The sequence below is a fragment of the Sminthopsis crassicaudata genome, chromosome 1, assembly GCF_048593235.1.
Source record: "Sminthopsis crassicaudata isolate SCR6 chromosome 1, ASM4859323v1, whole genome shotgun sequence".
Lineage (NCBI taxonomy): Eukaryota > Metazoa > Chordata > Mammalia > Dasyuromorphia > Dasyuridae > Sminthopsis > Sminthopsis crassicaudata.
In genome coordinates, this window is record NC_133617.1 from 292,063,819 (window position 1) to 292,081,985 (window position 18,167).

At 35.3% G+C, this 18,167-nt stretch overlaps 1 protein-coding gene across 2 annotated transcripts in view; it reads right to left on the reverse strand.

Moving 5' to 3' along the window:
* The window catches only part of PAG1 (phosphoprotein membrane anchor with glycosphingolipid microdomains 1), a 220,375-nt gene that overhangs the window by 13,841 nt on the left and 188,367 nt on the right, over window positions 1–18,167 (reverse strand). For both annotated transcript variants that reach the window (XM_074278960.1, XM_074278959.1), the window contains 4 exons: window positions 17,340–17,391; window positions 12,352–12,448; window positions 10,125–10,732; window positions 111–170 (listed from right to left, as the gene is read on the reverse strand). In XM_074278960.1, coding sequence (XP_074135061.1) covers window positions 111–170; window positions 10,125–10,732; window positions 12,352–12,448; window positions 17,340–17,391 — 817 coding nt within the window. The remainder of the gene's footprint in view (window positions 1–110; window positions 171–10,124; window positions 10,733–12,351; window positions 12,449–17,339; window positions 17,392–18,167) is intronic.

Consider the following 18,167-nt stretch of genomic DNA (forward strand, 5'->3'; position numbering starts at 1 on the left):
TGAGGTGTAAGGTAATGTCTAGGGCTTTTTGCTGCTTAAAGCTTCAAATAGTGCTTGGTTCCCATTAGGTATATAACACATTCGTGGAATGAATAGTTGCAGAAACCTACCTCCTCTTCTGTAAGAGTTGGGTCTTCCTCTCGAGACTTGTAAGACAGCGAACTAAGTCTCTGTTAGAAAGAACAAATACATATCAAGACGAAATACTGTGAAACTTAGGATTCAGTCTTCTATTTCCATAAGCAATGGGATATTTTGCTCATAAAAATTCTTTTCACATTATTAACAGCTTTTCAGATAAGCTACCATAAGGCTTTGGGATTGGGGTTGATAACTTGATCCTGAACAATAACTTTCAATATAAAGGGATGTAAAGAAATTGTGCACTTCAGTAACTCTCTGACCTATTAATTAATCTGCTCAGATGATACCTAGTAAAATCTTCTTCATATTTTTATATGATAATGAGTTAAAATAATCCATTAAATTAGGGAGGATACTGTTTCAATTACATCATGATAAGTGTAGCTGAATGGGATAATCTTTTAAAAGTATAGTACTTCTTTAATAATCTTATGGAATTTACATATCAGCTCCTTCAATTCAGGAAAATCATTATGCCTTCTTTTAAAAATATAGTATTTCTTTAACAGTCTTATAGAATTTGCATTACCAGCCTCTTCAATTCAAGAAAATTGTCAAACCTTTTGGAATCTTTTCCTAATTCCATAGATATAGAAATCATCTCGTCTGAGTATGAAATGTGACCACATTGTGAGGGACCATATGATGACATATTAGGAATATTTGACTCATGAGTAGGGCTGGATTGTTCCAGACCAAAGCTTCTTAAACTGTAGGTCATGACTCCTGATTGGGAGTTGTGAAAAATTTGGCAACCACAAATAGTATCAAATAGTCTGCCAAGATTTATTTCTTCATGTAAAAATAAACAAGTACATTCAGGTCATTACTATGCAAATTTGTCTTCATTTTTAATAAATGATAAGATTATATATATATGTATACACCAAAGAATTGTTTTAAAATAAATTTATTTATGATTTATTATATTTTTATTATAACTAAATGTTTGATTTGTATAACTATCTTATATACCTATACAACTGGGGTCACTAAAAATTTCTCATGCAAAAAGGGTCATGCATAGAAAAAGTTTAAGAAGCCCTTTTCTAGAAGACAACCAAGTGTCACAAGTCTCATCTGGGTGGACTGAATAGAAATTTCATTCTATATTTTATAGTGTGGACTAGTTTGCAGGTGAAGCCTGGGACAGCTACATGGCATAATGGATAAAAAGCAAGGTCCAGAGCCAAGAAGATTTATCTTCCAGAGTTCAAATCTGTCTTTAGATTTTTATTAGCTGTGTGACCCTGGGCAAGACACTTAAAACTGTTTGCCTCAGTTTCTACATCTGTAAAATGAGCCAGAGAAAGAAAGGGCAAACCATTGTAGTATCTTTGCCAAGAAAGCCCCAAGTGGGGTCACAAAGACTTGGACATGACTGAAAAGACTGAACAACAACTAAGAAAGAGGAATGGGCTAGTTATGAAATAGAGGCTTTGAGTATAATAAACATTGAAGGAAAGCACCCCCCCAAAAAAATGGCAATTGTAAACAAAAGGGTAGGAAAATCTACTAGATTTTCACACTAATATATACCAAACTGTTTTTGTTTGATCTCTTTCCATGTGTCTTGCTGTGTAAGAGAAGACCAATACATTGCATTTTACTTTTTATTAAATTATTTTAATATTTTAATTATATTATTTTCATAATAGTTGGCATTTAGTTTATTGCACATTTCAGTTTACAAAGTACTCAATAAACATTATATTCATTCTCACAACAACCCTCTGTTCTATGTAATACAAGTATTATCATCCACATGATAAGAATATCAAGGAAGAGAGAGTCAAAGATCATAAATATCAAATAAATCACGCAAGTGTTACTTTACTGTATGTGGGGGAAGAGAGAGGGAAGATGAGAGAGAATTTTGGGGTTACCTGAGGCAATTAATGCTATAGGGTCAATGTCAGCAAACCAACTGATCCTGAGACTCAGTTTCTTAATCTATCAATGGGATTAATAGCTCTCAATGCAACCTACTTCTGCAGGTTATTTTGAAGCTCAAATTAGAATGTATTAAAAGACATTGTTTGGTGCAATATTATGCGGCATATGCCAGCATATAGATATATTGTGTTGATGTGAGTGAGGACAAAAACAAAGCAAGAATGGAACATTCATATATTTTATGGAATTTTGTCAAAAAAGAACATCATCTAACGAATTTCATGAGATTGGGGCAGAGATGAAAAAAAAATATTATTTCAAGAAATGACTAAAAAGCTACCTAAAAATTAGGTTCTGTCATAACAGAGTACTTTTTGATTTGCACAATTAAAATCAGAGTTACTAAATGAACTGCAGTTTGTATTGCCTGGAAAAATAAAATTTATCTAATGGCTGACAATGTACAACAGTTCATGTTTTAAAAGACAGACTAAAATTCAATTACCATTTTTGGCTACAATGTGAATACAAGGCTCCAGAATGGGTCAGGCCTGTGTTTCAATGCATTATGCATGTACTTAGAGATGAACATTGGGATGATATGATAAAGTTGTAGCTTAAAAAGACTTTGATTCTGAAGACATTTTAATTAAATGAACACCTTTTCTGTGGTACTTGGGGGACTGCATCTGTCATCATCTGATTAATTCTTCAGAGCCTTAATCATTTCAGTCAATTCACAGTCTCTGAAGACAGAGTATCATATATGTGTGTCTATTCAATGGGTATGTGCAAAATTAAATACAAAGGAATACATTTCTTGGTATGGATGATTAGGAAAGATTTTTTTTAAGTTTCTTGCAAAAGCAAGAAGACAATGAATCTGAGTTTGTGTTTACAATTATTATGAGTATACCCACTTTCTCTTCTTCTCTCTCTCCTGGAAAAGGCCAATTGTGATTTAATGATGTTTTTTCACTCCCTTTAAAAACTCCTTGGCCCTGGGATGTTCATCACTTTTATCAATGACATGAAAGCAGAATTAGTATGCTTACAATACCTTAAAATGATATAAAATAAGGAAGAACAAATAACACAATGGATGCTTGCATCAGAATTGAAAGAATATCTTAATAGGAAGAATGATGGGGCAAATTGAATAAAATGAATTTTAATATAAGGAAAAATAAAGTTATACACTTGGGTTCAAAAAAATCTACTTCCAAAAATACAAGATGAGGGACAGAACTTTTTTTGGGGAAAAAGAGAGGTTTTAGTGCCTGGCCTAGAGGAAGTACTCAATAAATATTGATTATAGATAGATTTTAGGGGATTAAAAACTTAACATGAATCAAAATACCTGTATGAACATCAAAAAGACAATTGTTACCAATGCAACATAAAAAGAGGCCCAAAGGGCTTCTGTTCTTGTCAGAATGCATCTGGAATACAGTGTCCATTTCTGGGTACCTTGTTTTAAGACAGACCACGGAGGCATATTCAGAAGAGGGCAATAATGACGGAACAATGAGAAGACTGGAGACTGTGCAAGGACTGGTTTTGAAAGAATTCGGGATTAGTTTGGAGAAGAAAAGAGTTTGGGAAGACAGATTTGTTTTTAAGTAAGTGAAGAGTTGTCATAATGAAGACAGATTAGTCTTAATCTATTTGTCCCTGTTTTATAGAACCAGAAGCAAGGGGTGCAAATTATAAAGAAACCTAGTCAATATGTCTAAAAGAGACCTTGTTATCTTTCTCCTCAAACCCTCCTCCCCTTCTTCCCTCACTTTCCCTTTCCCTAGGGAAACACCCTCTTCCAGTGTCTTAGGTTCATAATCTAGGAATCATGCTGGACTCCTTTTTATCCTCCACTTCCCCACCCCTATATTCATTCCCATCATTCACCCTCATCACCCCATACCTGGACTACTGCAACAGACTTCTGAATCTGCCTACATTGTCCTTCTCCACTCTAATACATTATTCATTCAGCCACCAAAAGGATTTCACTAAAATGTAAGTCCAATTACATACACAATAAATTCTCCCACTTAACAAACTTCCTATAGCCTCCAGAAGCAAATAAAAAATATTCTGTTGGACATTTCAAATACTTTCAAAACCTTGCTTCTTCCCATTTTTCTTACTCCCCAACCTGTATTCTTCAATCCAACAACAGTGCCTCCTAACTGTTCCACAAAGGAGACACTGCAACTCTTGGCTTTGGATTGGCTGTCTCTAGAATGTTCATCTGCTCTGATTATCGACCTTCCTGATTTCCTTGACTTTTCATTAGAATCCTGCCTTCTACTGGAAGGTTTCCCTAAAAACCTTCCTAACCCCCTTTTCATTCTATTGCTTTCCCTCTTTCCTATTTATTCTGCATGTAGCTTGCTTTGTACATATTTATTTATATGTTCTCTCCCTCATTCCTCCACAGTATAAGCACAGATGGTCTTTTGCATCTTTTTGTATCCACAGTGCTTAGCACAGTGCCTGACATATAGCAGACACCTATATTCTTTGTTTTGATTATTAATTTAGTTAATGGAATATATCATGTTACAAAGGCTTGAGTATGACCTCAGTAATAGACCAAGTCTTTCTTTATGGAACAGGCCTTGCTAAGTAGAAAGAGGAGCAGCAATAATAGGTAGGCTGCTTTGTAATGAATTTTTTTTGGCCACAGAAACTCCAAAACAAAGAAAAAAGAATGGCCCAGTACTGTGTGTTCTGTTACTACTTCTATAGTAACACAGGCAAAGTTACAGGAAAGTGGGTAGCAGGTGCTAAGAATCACACATCGATAGAATTTAATTTGATGGTTGATACTCTAAATGTGAGATACTTGTCCAATGACCAAGAAGTGGGCATATTGCTAAAGCAGCTGTCGTATCAATCTTGATATTCTTGCCGTAAACAAAGCCAGAAGAAAGGATGAAGTTGTAGGTAAATGGAAGTCTGGCTCACAGGTACTCCTTGGAGAAGTGAAGAAATGAATTGGCTAAATGGGATTTATTGTATGCCAACAGGCAACAAGAAACATGATTTCATGGGATATTTAGCCATCAGACTTTGCTAGACTAGAAAAATTCCACTGCAAACCTCCCCCACTAACAAAAAAGGTAATTGAGAGACTTCAGTAATTGCTCAGCCATCTGCCTACTCTCTAATCAATACTAAATCTTTCTGATGTAATAAATACACAAGTCAAAAGTGTCCTTTTTCAAGTGATTACTATTAACATTAATATTAGCAGGAAACATACAGTCTTTTGCTCTGTGGAGGTAGGAGGGCTTGTCCCCATTCACTTCCTCAACTCAACTTCCATATCCTTACCATTTTAAAATTAACCCCCAAAAATGTAGATTTAAGGTATGAATTGTTACTATGTGGAGATATCACAACTAGTTGCCTACTCATATTATACATTTCTACATAAGACTAACTTGGATTAATAAGGTTTATTATTCTAATTTGTTCTAAAATATATATACCATATATATACATATGTATATATAAAGTGAAGTCTAGGCAATTGATTAATAGCAATTGGTTCATTAACTCTTTTACCAGCTGGATAATATCAATAAAAGGCTTTAACTATCTTAGTGTGCTCTATTTATTAGGATTGTGGGTGGTTTAGATTTATTTTTGCTTTTTTAATTTGGAGTATTATGAAAAATAAAAAACCAAACTTTTATATGGCAAACCAAATTTTTATATGGCAAGAAATTTTTTGCTTGAAAAATTGATATTCACAACATAATTTTTCCAAACAAATAAACAAAGCAATTTTCCAGAGGGTTAAGCAAAGTGAAAAAGGACTTTGTTGAAACCTCATGCATTCCTTTGGCTACCTTCCATTAATTCCTATGGAGTTAATTTCTGATGATCATGCCTTATATGAAAATATGAAAAATGGAGATATCTTCATGGTTACACCCTGCTTCCTTCTGAAATGCAAAATCCCATGCTTGGTTTAGAAAAATTTAGTTACAGAAGTAAAAGATGAGGATAATGGGTTGGAAAGCAATTCATATGAAAAAGTTGGAATAGGAATGTTTATTGATTGAGTCTTTAGTGAACCACAAGCTCTGTATAGGTAAAACCCTAGGGCATATATATAAGTTGAAGGAAGTGGAATTATTAAGTTTGGAAAAGAAGAGATTCTGAAAGTCTAGCATATGAATGGCTATAAATCAGTCAGTCAAATAGCATGTAGTAAGTGCCTACTTGTGCTAGGGGAGCTGCTAGGTGGCTCAGTGATTGACTGCCATGTCTGGAATCAGGAAAACTCCTCTTCCATTTTCAAATCTGCTCTCCTAGTTCTATGAGCCTGGTCAAATTCCTTAACCCTGTTTGCCTCAATTTTCTTATCTAGAAAATGAGATGAAGAAAGAAATGGCAAACCACTCCAATATCTTTGCCAAGAAAATTCCAAGTAGGATCACAAAGAATTGGACGTAACAGAAAAGCAACTAAAATGTAACAGACAATGTGTTAAGTTCTTAGCAGCAGAAGAAAGGTAAAAAAAATAATACCAGCTGTCAAGGATCTCATAGTCTAAAGTAGACAACATGCGAAGAACTATGTGCAAACAAAAAACATACACACAGATACATATAAGATAAATATATATATATATATATATATATATATATATATATATATATATACACACACACACACACATACACACACACATACACACACACATATATATATACACACACACACAGACATACAAGTTGAATTGGGGGTAGTTTCCAAGGGAAGGCACTAAGATTAAGGATGACTGAAAATCTTGCTGTAGAAGATGAGACTTTAGTTGACTGAGGCTTGAAGGAAGCCAAGGATGCCAGGAAGTGGTAATAAAAAGAGAGAATTCTCCAAGAATGGGGGACAATGAGTGAAACTGCTCTGAATTGGAAGATGGGAGTGTTGAGTGCAAGGAACAGCAAGAAGGGCAAAGAGGGGAAAAGTGTCTTAATGGTAGAAAGAATAGACGTCACAGATTTTAGCATAAAGGATAGAAGCTATAAAGAGTGTCAGGTCTGAAGTCAGGAAGACTCTTTTTTCTGAATTCAAATCCAGCCTTAAACATTTACTAGCTATATGAACTTAACTCTAATGCTAATTTTTACATCATATGAGGAAAAACTCCCTCACCATTAGAGTTGTATAAAAGTGGAATGAGTGTCCTCATAAGGTAATCACTGGAGATCTTTTAAGGCTGACTGGCTGCTCTTTATGAACAGCAAGGTTACAAATGATTACAAGATACTAGTTACAACTCCCTCTTCCTGGACACTCTGTATTTTGTTGGTTTATGTGACACAGATTTCTTCTGGTTCCTTTCCCAATCGTCTGTGCACTTCTCCTTCTACAGTGGAATATTGTCAGTCTCCTGTCACTCAGAGTGTTCCCAGGGTTTTGTTCTGTATGCCCTACCTCCATCTCCACCGTTTTCATCTCTCTCAACAATCATTGTCTTGGATATCTCATCAGCTTCCAGACAAGGCTATTGCTTTGCAAATTACATCCAGTGTCATTTGGGGTTTTCTTGGCAAAGATGCTGGAATGGCTTGCAATTTCAAGCTCATTTTACAGAAGAGGAAATTGAGGCATATAGAGTTAAGTAACTTGCCAAGGTCACCTAGCCAGTAAGTGTTTGGGGCTAGATTTGAATTCAGAAAAACTCTGTTCTCCATAGCTTCTTCGTGCTTACTGAGGATGTTCCCTCAGGAGACTGTCCATGGCTTCCATCTCTCTCAACAGTCAATCTCTTGGTTATCTCATCAGCTTCTGGATCGGATGACATCCAGATCTAATACTAGCTCTAACAGATCTTCCAAACTTGAGTTACACATTGTCAATAATCCTCCTGGATAAATCACATTCATGAAGCATTTTAAACTCAGTATATACAAAAGAGAACTCATGACTTTCCCCCTTAAATTTGCTACTAGTTCCCACCGCCTATTTCTGTTAAGGGCCGTTATCCTGATTTATAACTTTGAGAATCAGCCTTGACCTTTCCCTCTCTCTTATACTGAGTATTTAATCCCTAGACAAGTCTTATTGATTCCAGCTCCACAGCATCTTTCAAATTTTCTTTCTCTCTCTCCACTCATATAGCCAACATTCTGATTCAAGCTTTTGTCACCCAGACTAGCATAATAAGACTCTAAATTGGTCTCTCTTCTTTCAGTCTGGATCCAATCTACCCTTGATGTGGCTGTCTAAATCACAGGTGTGAACATGTCACACCTACTAACCCCTACTAACTGTCTTCCTTAGCCTGGCATTTAAATACTTCTGCAATTTGTCCCCTACCTATCTCTCCAGCTTTATCTCATGTTATAATCCTTTTCATGAACCCTGGCTTCTACCCAAATTGAACTAATAGCTGTTGTCTGAACTTCATATTTCATTTAAAACCTTCACGAGTTTATACAAGCCATTCCCCATGTCTTGAATACATCCTCTCAAAATTCTTATCTTCTTTCAAAGTTTCAAGTCATATATCACTGGTCTACTCCATGAAGTCTTATTTAATTTCCTCAGTTCTTAAAAGCTCTCCTTCTTCAATTGTCTTTGTACTATATTTAATTGTGTTTCTCTAACCAAATATAGGTTCTTGAAGGGCAGGGACTGTTTTACTTCAGTCATTTAGGCCTTTATTTGTCATAGTTCCTAGCCTTCTGCTTTATATATTATAAATTATGAATAAATGAATGCAAATTTAATATCATAGTGAGCCAGAGTATTTTTATTCAGGTATGGCTTGTATTGGATGACTTCTGAAGTCCTATTTACCTTTTTAATTTTATGACTAATCCTTTTACAAATCTGAGTTTTTAATAGTGAAGCTAGAATTATATCTCTTAAATTTTGGTCCTTCTGTTAACAAGCCTTTATTGCTCATGAAGCAGAAAATGAGGTTCATTTTTTATTTGTACTAAAAGAATAATAGCAAAACCTGCATAGAGTAGCTTAAAGGTTTTTTTTAAATCATGGCAACCCTTGTGAGGTAGGTGGTGCAATTATGATGATTCCTTTTTTTTTTTTTTTAAACAAAATCACAGAGATGAAATCATTTGATTTGGCTAAAGCTGCTCAGCTGGTGAGTGTTGGAGCTGGACTGAAACCCAGAATTTTTCATTTCAAATCCAGTCTTCTCTTCTTTCATCATGTTACCAATTCAAACTAGTATGCCTGGTGATAGTTTCTACTAGAATTTGCTTCATTTGGTTATTTGAAATAGGAATATATATGTTGACATAAAATTTGTGAATACCTTTGTAGGGGACTTTGATCATGGGGACTGATATTTTTGGATTTTCCCATTTTTATTTCTTGGGTTGCTGGTATAACTTACTTACATTAATCCAGCAGAGCTAAACAACTACTTATTAGAGAGAATGGAGAACTGATTCTTGCTGTAGATCCGAATTGGACTTTTGGGCTCCCCTCCAAATATGATACTTTGTGATTCTGTGCTTTGTAAAGCTTCATATGTTAAAATAATTTCATTTATTATTATTGTTAACATATTTTCATAATAAAAAAAAAACTATTTCACATGAAGTTTACTTATATAAAAAATTTGCATCATGGGATTGTCTTACTTATATCTGTCAGACACAAATCCTAGGGACAAAACATGACTTGTATGAGGTTTAGGTTGATTACATAATATTCTGTGGCCTTTTAACCCTCAAGCAAATAAACTAATATCTCTACTTCTGTTTTACCACCTCTAAGATTTAACAATGTAAAAATTGGATAATAACCAAAAAAAGGTTCTGAGAGAGATTCTTTATAAAAATAAGTTATCACTGGAGTAATGTGAGAAGAAAAAATCCTAACTCTAGAAGTCAGTAAAAAGCTTTCATCATTCAAGTAGCATGAACATGTATGGATCAATTTCCCTTTAGACATGTAGAATTGGTGTTACATGGTATGTATCTGGAATAAAATTTTTAAAAGGCTCTCACTAAAGTTGGTGGTCAGTTTTGCACACAAATAATTTTTGCCCTTTTTTATACTATAAGAATAGGAGAAAAGAATCAGCTTACCTTATTGATATGGCTAGTGCTCTCTGTGGCCCCTTTATTTGCTGTCTCCCCATCTGCTTTATCCTGTACATTTTCATTCTCATCAAGGAGTTTTACAGGGACAGGTGGTGGGGCTTCTTCCTCTACATCCACAGAATTTCCAAGAATACTCTCTGCATTGACACTGTGTCGACTTTTTTTATTTCGGTCCACAGAGGCATATTCTGCAGACTCAATTTTATTCAAGACCTGAGGGCCCTGAATCTCTTTAAAAGCAGTTACAGAACTTGGTCTTCCAATTTGGCCCTTTTCAAGATTGGCTAATGTTCCTACTTCTTTTATTTCCTTCACAGTTTCATACAGACAATCTTCTACCATGTTTTCCTGGGAAGAACTATCTTTGAGAACTTCATATGGTCCTTCCATTCCAAGACCCTGGTCAGTCTCCACATTTCTTGTGGTAAGAATAGTATCCAAGGTATCATTAGGAGGAATTCTAGGTAATTCCCGACTTTGATGACATTTCGCTGACTTTCCTGTACTATCCTGAGAATCCAACAGGTCAGAAATAGAAGTTTGTACTTCTTCATAATGTTGCATGCATGTCATAGTACTGTCTTCTGAAAGAACTGCAAGAGTAGAAGGAGAAGAAAAAAAAAGAATTAAAGAGATTCAATCACCTCTAAAACATTACTCTATGTGATTTACTATATGTTAAGTGAGGAAAAATCATAATTCTTCATCTTCTTTGACTTGAAGAAGAAAATTATAGAGACCTGACTATGGACTAAGGATTCTTATTATTTTACTCGTAATTTGGAAGGAAATGAACTAGCATATCTTTCAAATTTAAGCTGTTAGCACAGGGCAGCTGGGTGGTGCAGTGGATAGAACACCAGCCCCTGAATTCAGGAGGGCCCGAGTTCAAATCTGGTCTCAGACACTTAACACTTCCTAGCTGTGTGACCCTGGGCAAGTCACTTAACCCCAGCCTCAGGAAAAACAAACAAACAAACAAAAAAACTGTTAGCACTTTAGTAAAGCTACTTAGTTATAATAACTTCACTCATGATGACTTTAGGTTTTAAATTAATTTCTTCAACAAAATTGAATTTTTATTTTCAATACTACTCCACCAAAAAAGGGATACAATTTGTCACAAAAGAATATTCCTTCACTGTATTACAAATAGTCTCACATGCCTTTCATGACAAATGGTACCTAGCTGTTACTATACTTCAGTGTATATATAACACACTTGCTTTTCCAGAGATCCCCCCCAAAAAATCACCTTTTGTGCCTTTTGTAGGAAAAATAATGATACTTATTTTAACCCCTACTGAGCTATTTCCTCTTTCTATGTTCACTGACTTCACTGGTCCTTTTGGGTTAAGTGAGATAGGATATCCAACGACAGTCTTTGGATGAGAAGCCCTTTGAAGGATAAAGAAAGGACCCAGGCAAAACAACCATTTATTTTGGTACAGAAATTATGTCATTATTTGTGATCAAATCCACATTTCTGAAGGCATGTTTATGATTAACAAGACTATATTAGAAGTAATATCACCCATGAACATAGATGTGGAGCATACATATTTCTCTCTCTCTCTGTCTCTGTCTCTCTCTGTCTCTCTATCTCTCTGTCTCTCTGTTCTTTCCCACCCCATATGTCAATCCTGATAAGAAGGTACGAATTCTAAATTCTAGTTGGCCAATGAACTATTAACATTGTAAGGCAAAGTACTAAACCTATATTTTTACATTCTATTGGGAATGTCTTTATGAAGTATAATGCTATGGACCAGTAATTCTAATTTTTAAAAAAATTAAGTACTACCTGTATTCTAAGTTTTAAGACTTAACAAAAGTTGGAAGATGTTTTCCGATGTTTATCTTCTAGCTCCAATAGAACTTCAGGAGGATTATTATGTACCTAATTCAGTCCAACAAACATTTATTAAGGAACTTCTATATAAGTACATAGCTAATTCAGATTATATTATAAAAAAAGTAAATTATAACTTGGAGCCATAGAACCAAAAAAAACATTAGAGCCAGAAGAAAACTTAATAGCTGCAACTCAATGTGATTGACTTTATAAAACTGGTTCTAAAAATGAATAAACTGATAGAAGCTAAGTTTAAAACTATAGCACTTAAAGTTTCTGGATATCCATTTAAGTTTTGAACATGATCAAGTATGTAGGATAAGATTTTTACATATTGGAAAGCTCAGGGGAACTTACTGTCTCCATTGGTAAGGCCCCCATTTTGTTCACTGCTGGCAGGAAGTTCAGTACCCAGACTAGTAACTGAATGGCTGAACATCTCTTTATCTGAAGGCTGTAAAAAAATGAACATATAACAATTAAGAAATACATTCCATATAGTAACAGGAGTTAAACCAAAATGATTTTTAAAATGCCCTCATGTGAAATATGTAGCAATAGAAAATCATGTTCTGAAGACAGCAAAGTACCAGCTGGGCCCCAGCTGAACTCTCCCAACATTATCTTCCAACAATTTGAAAATAATATCTCAAACATGTATCACCTATATCAGGTTGCTTGCCGTCTGGGGAAAGGGGAGGGAAGAGAGAGAAAGAGAGAAGCATAGAATTCAAAATCTTTTTTAAAAAAATGAATGTTGAAAACTATATATGTTATTGGAAAAGTAAAATACTATTTTAATGCCTTAAATCAAATTTTGGAGTGGTAGAATCAACAAAAGGTTGAAGGGAGATATTTTTCTAGTCAAAGACAACTTAGAAAATACATAAGAAAGGTCTGTAACAATGAGGTGGACACAAGTCTGGAGTGGGATGGGAACACTAGTGGTGGGCCTTGGAGGAGATTGTGACAGAAGCTTTGGGAACTCTCAGATCAGAAATGGCAAAAGGGGTTAGACAACTGATCAGAAAAAGATTATAGCACACTCTATGCTGGCACTAAGTGCATCTGGTACTGACTGGGTACTCTATAAGCAGTTGTAGTTCCAGAAGAGAGAGGAGCACTTGTAACCAGTCACAAGGGAGCTGAGGTCACAGGGACCTTCTTGGGTAAAAATCAGAAGCTAGATCAGGAGAGCAGTGACCATACCTTTCACAAGATAACTCCACATTGGAAGCACTGAAAATTTTCATGACAAACCTTGGAACAGTGCCTCCCACCCCAGCTGATCAGAGCCCAACTTTAACATAAAGTTCAAAATGTCCCCAGTTGATAAATGATCAAAGGATATAAACAGACAATTTTCAGATGAAGAAATTAAGACCATCTATATCATATGAAAAAGTGGCCCAAATCACTATTGATTAGAAAAATGCAAATTAAAACAACTCTGAGGTACCATCTCAAACTTCTCAGATTGGTTAAAATGACAGAAAAAGATAATGATAAATGTTTGAAGGGATGTGGGAAAACTGGGACACTAATATATTGTTGGTGGAGTTGTGAATTGATCCAGCCATTCTGGAGAGCAGTTTGGAACTATGCCCAAAGGGCTATACAAGTATATACTCTGATCCAGAAGTGTCACTACCGGGCCTGTATCCCAAAGAAATTATAAAAGAGGGGAATGGACCCATATCTGCAAAAATGTCTGTAGAAGCTCTTTTTGTGGTTACATTAATGAACTGTTTGTAGAGTAGTGATCACTGTGTTCAGTAACAACAATGTTGGAATGACGATCAACTGTGAAAGATATAGCAACTCTGATCAATACAATGATCCAAGATAATTCCAAAGGACTCATAATGAAAAAATGCCATCTACCTCCAGAGAGAAAACTAATGAACCCTGAGTATAATTCATTTTCTCTTTCTCTCTTGTCTCTTGTCTCTCTTCTATATGGAAATATGTTTTGTATTACTTCACAGATATAATTAATATTATATTATTTGCCTTTTCTACGTGTGGGGGAGGAATGGGATGGAAGGAAAGAAGGAGGGGACTCAAAATTTAAAAAGAAAAGAAGGTTATAAATAAATGAATTGTTGGGAGTAGTGCAAGGAAGAAAAAAAGAGAAAAAGAGAGAGAGAGAGAGAGAGAGAGAGAGAGAGAGAGAGAGAGAGAGAGAGAGAGAGAGAGAGAGAAAGAGAGAGAGAGAGAGAGAAGAAGCAAATCTTTATTTATCACTTAGGCTTCATCACTTTCCCAGAAGACTACCCAGAACTTACCTGGGCTTTCTAGAGGACACAAGTCCTAGGAGGTTGAAGGCAAAATATATTAGGCTAAGAGGGTGGGAAAGGCATGAGAGAGAGATGAGTGAGAAGGGGGACCTTTTGTCCCCTTCACTAATCCTAAGGCTCAGAATCCTCTAGGCTACTTGGTTATTTAAACTTTTTATCCAAGATGGCAGTGTTATACTCTATTCCATCCAAAGAGATGGAAGACCACTAAGTTTTATCATTCATCCATTCTATACAAAAACATAGTTGCCTGACCTATTATGCAATGTAAGGATCCCTGTCTCTTGTCATCTACCCACCATTGCCCATTAGGACTTAAAGGATTTTCTGTCTATTCTTCAACTGAACTTCCTTTTATGTGTTATCTTTTCCAATTAGGGTGTCAGCTTCTTGAGTGGAGAGCTGTCTCAAATTTTCTATTTAGATTCCCACCCCTTACCACAGTGTTTGGCACATAGTAAGTGCTTAAAGAATGCTCATTTCATTCATCCATTCATGTGCCAGACACTTTGATAAGTGCTTGGGATACAAATAAAAAGCAAAACTAGTCCCTGATGGCAAAGAACTTGCATTCTAAATCTTTCTTATTCTCAAGAACACATACAAATAAGGGTAAATGGGACATCTGGAAGTAAAAATGACCTTTCAGGATCACTTTCTTTTTCTCTATTTTACTTTATTTTATTTTTTAGGAGTACTCAGCCTCCTCATACATTATAATCCTTGGCAAATTTAATTAAAATATTATAATATATGGCTATAATATGATTAAATTTTGTTTAAAATTGTGGTTAGAGAGAATTTAGCTATGGTAAATGATTATAATCAGGAAGGTAACTAATTGGCAGTAGTGTCTCTCTGTTTAAATTACCTCCATAGTAAAGTTAAGCAATTTACAAGTCAAAACAAAGCTGTCAACACTGAAAGCATTTCCTTTAAAAATCATGCTGTTTCCCTTCTGCTCCACATTCCAAATATCAGTATAAAATTATCAGAAGTAAAAAATCCCATATTCTAATTTGCCCACATGACAATTTGTGTTACTACTATGAATGATGTGAATTATTCAATCTCCCCTTTCCCCTCTATTCCTATCTTATAGTATACATCTTATAAGATAAGGGAAAAAAATCCTGGTATGATACACTAAGTCCTTTTCAAATGGACTACTATAAAAGGTATGGAATTGCTGATATATTTCGGTGTATGATTATCTCTACATGATAATCCCCACAGTCTAATGGGGGAGACAGCATGCAGACAACTCTATGCAAAGAAGATATATCCAAGATAAATTGGAGATCATCAACAGAAGGAAGGCAAAGTTCCAGTCATCCTGCTTTAATTATGGCTCTGGCCTAAAGCAGTGTGTGTGGGGTGTGTGTGTGTGTGTGTGTGTGTGTGTGTGTGTGTGTGTGTGTGTGTGTGTATTAAGGGTGGAAGCTTGACAACTGTCTTCTAGTATTTAAAAGGCTGTCATGTGGAATAAGCATTGGAATTGTCTACTTGACCAGAAAAAGCAAACAGAGCTAATGACAATGAGAGGTAGTTTCAGAGAGAAACTGAATTTATAGTGGATATAAAGGAAAAACAAAATAAACAAAACAAAAACAACCCTGAACTCCCTGACATTTAGAGTCATCCAAAAGTGGAATAGGTTGCCTTGAAAAATTGCAGATTTTTCTTTGAGAAGGTGAGATCTTTCAAGGAAATGGTATATAACCACTTTATTAAAGCTATGTGGCCTGGCCACATATAGGCTTAGAAAATCACAAATTAACATTATCTATGTTGCATTTTTATTTATTTTGTTTAACTTTCACCAAGTATATTTAATCTGATTCTGGTAGAGGCTAATAGTTCCAATGCAGAAGTGACTCCTATTTAGCTTTGGGTTGGACTTTACTTTGGTTCTTCCAACATTAATATTCTGTTCTCTAAGTTGAGGACTCATTATTTGAAATCCATTCTACTATGAAGTCTTTTGGGTAGGTCCTGAAGGATCTAGAGGTTAGATTTATCCTGTATAGATCTTGTTTGTTTATTGTCTCTCCCTTTAAGCTGTACTCCTTGAGAGTGGTTTCTGTCTGGGCCTTTCTTTGTGTCTCCAGTGCTTAGGACATATAGGAGGCATTCAATAAATGTTTGCTGACTTCCCAAGAACTTTTGCTAATAAATACAATATGTGTATTTACTTTTATTTACCAGACCTCTTTAGTCTCTTTCCCAACTTAAGTACCTATTTCTATTGGGGAGAATACTCTCAAAAGCAATATCTTTAACATTCTAACCTTTCATATAAGCTTGGTTCTAGGCTGACTGAATAAAGTAGTTCCAAAGCAGGAAGATTATGAGAAGTATTTTCCAACATAACAATGTGGAAAGAGTATTATCCTCTACCCTCACTAACATAAACTTTCAAATTTCCTCTAAGATGATCCCAAATTCCCTGGAGTCATCCTTAGGTACATTTCCCTTGAGGGAAATTTCTGGAGGCAGATATAACCTAAGGCAAGGTTTTAAACTCCCTAGAGCTGCTACTATTCAAATGACATATGCCAGTCTCTTGAGACCAATCAAAACAATGGGTCTCTAGGGCCAGGGCTTGGAGGGGCAGGCAAGGTTCTTGCAAAAGGGCATAGTCCTATACATAGACAGTTAGAAGCCAAGTCCCTTGAGCTATCCACTTAACAATGGGAGAAGGATTAGCAGAAGCTCTAAAGAACACAGAGCTGCCACAAATTCAAGAAAACCTAAACACTCCCAAGGCTGGGCACTGACAATCATGTGATTATGGGAAATTATTCTATTGATTTCCACATTACTAGGCTAATAACACGGGCATAAAATGGTAGGTACTAAGCTTTTTCAGAAACACAAATTTCCCTGAAACCTAACCTAAAGGACAAAGAATAGCTGAGGCAAAGCTGATTTTAGGCATCCTGCCTGGCTTCCTTCTGGCTCTGGGCATGTGGAAACATGCTAAAATATACAACTGCTTAAAAAAAAAAAAAAAAAGAAAGAAAAAAGAAATCAGACCCTTACCACATTCATCAGGTTCTCATGGTCACCATTTTGTTGTTTTGGTTTCTTTTCTCTGAAATTTAAAAAATGAACTTTTAGTAACGTTCCATATTTATATAGACATAGATCTAAAAATTAAACATACCGTACTTTATATGCTTAGTTCACTAAGGTTTAGAAAATACTGCTTTAATTCTTGATAAAATCTATTTCTTTCATTTAAAAAAAATTGACTCCTTCCAAAGGAAGAAGGGATAGTCAGATTATGCCATGAATCATATCTCCTCATTTGCTGGAGGGAAGAGCAATAAGACAATAAAAGATCTATGCAAATATTTTTGGTCAACCAACAGAAAATCTTTTCACTTCATGCCTCAAGAAGAAGTTGTTGCCTGAAATACATTGCACCAAAGTGCATAAGCAGGAATTATATGTATAAAAATATATACATATGTATGTATATACACATATGTGCACATGTAATATGGCAACATATAGGTGTGTGTGTCATACAGATATAGGATAAGGTATTAGAACTGTATTTTCACTGATAAAGGGAAAAGAGTATAAGGGAACTCTTACTGGTACAAATCAGCAAATTCTCAGTAATTTATAATCTCACATATAGAGATAATCAGTCTGTGGTACATAAATGATTTCCTTACCCTCCCATTTGATTCAGCAGAGAAAGTTTTTGCTGGAAAAATCAAGCACTACATGGGAATTTAGACAAGTAAACATAAATCTAAGTCTGTGGGCTACTGAGGGTGTTTCACACTTTTTCCAATCTATGGCACCCACTGTTGAAGGATAATAGAATTCCCTTGGATTGGTTTGGATCAGTAAATG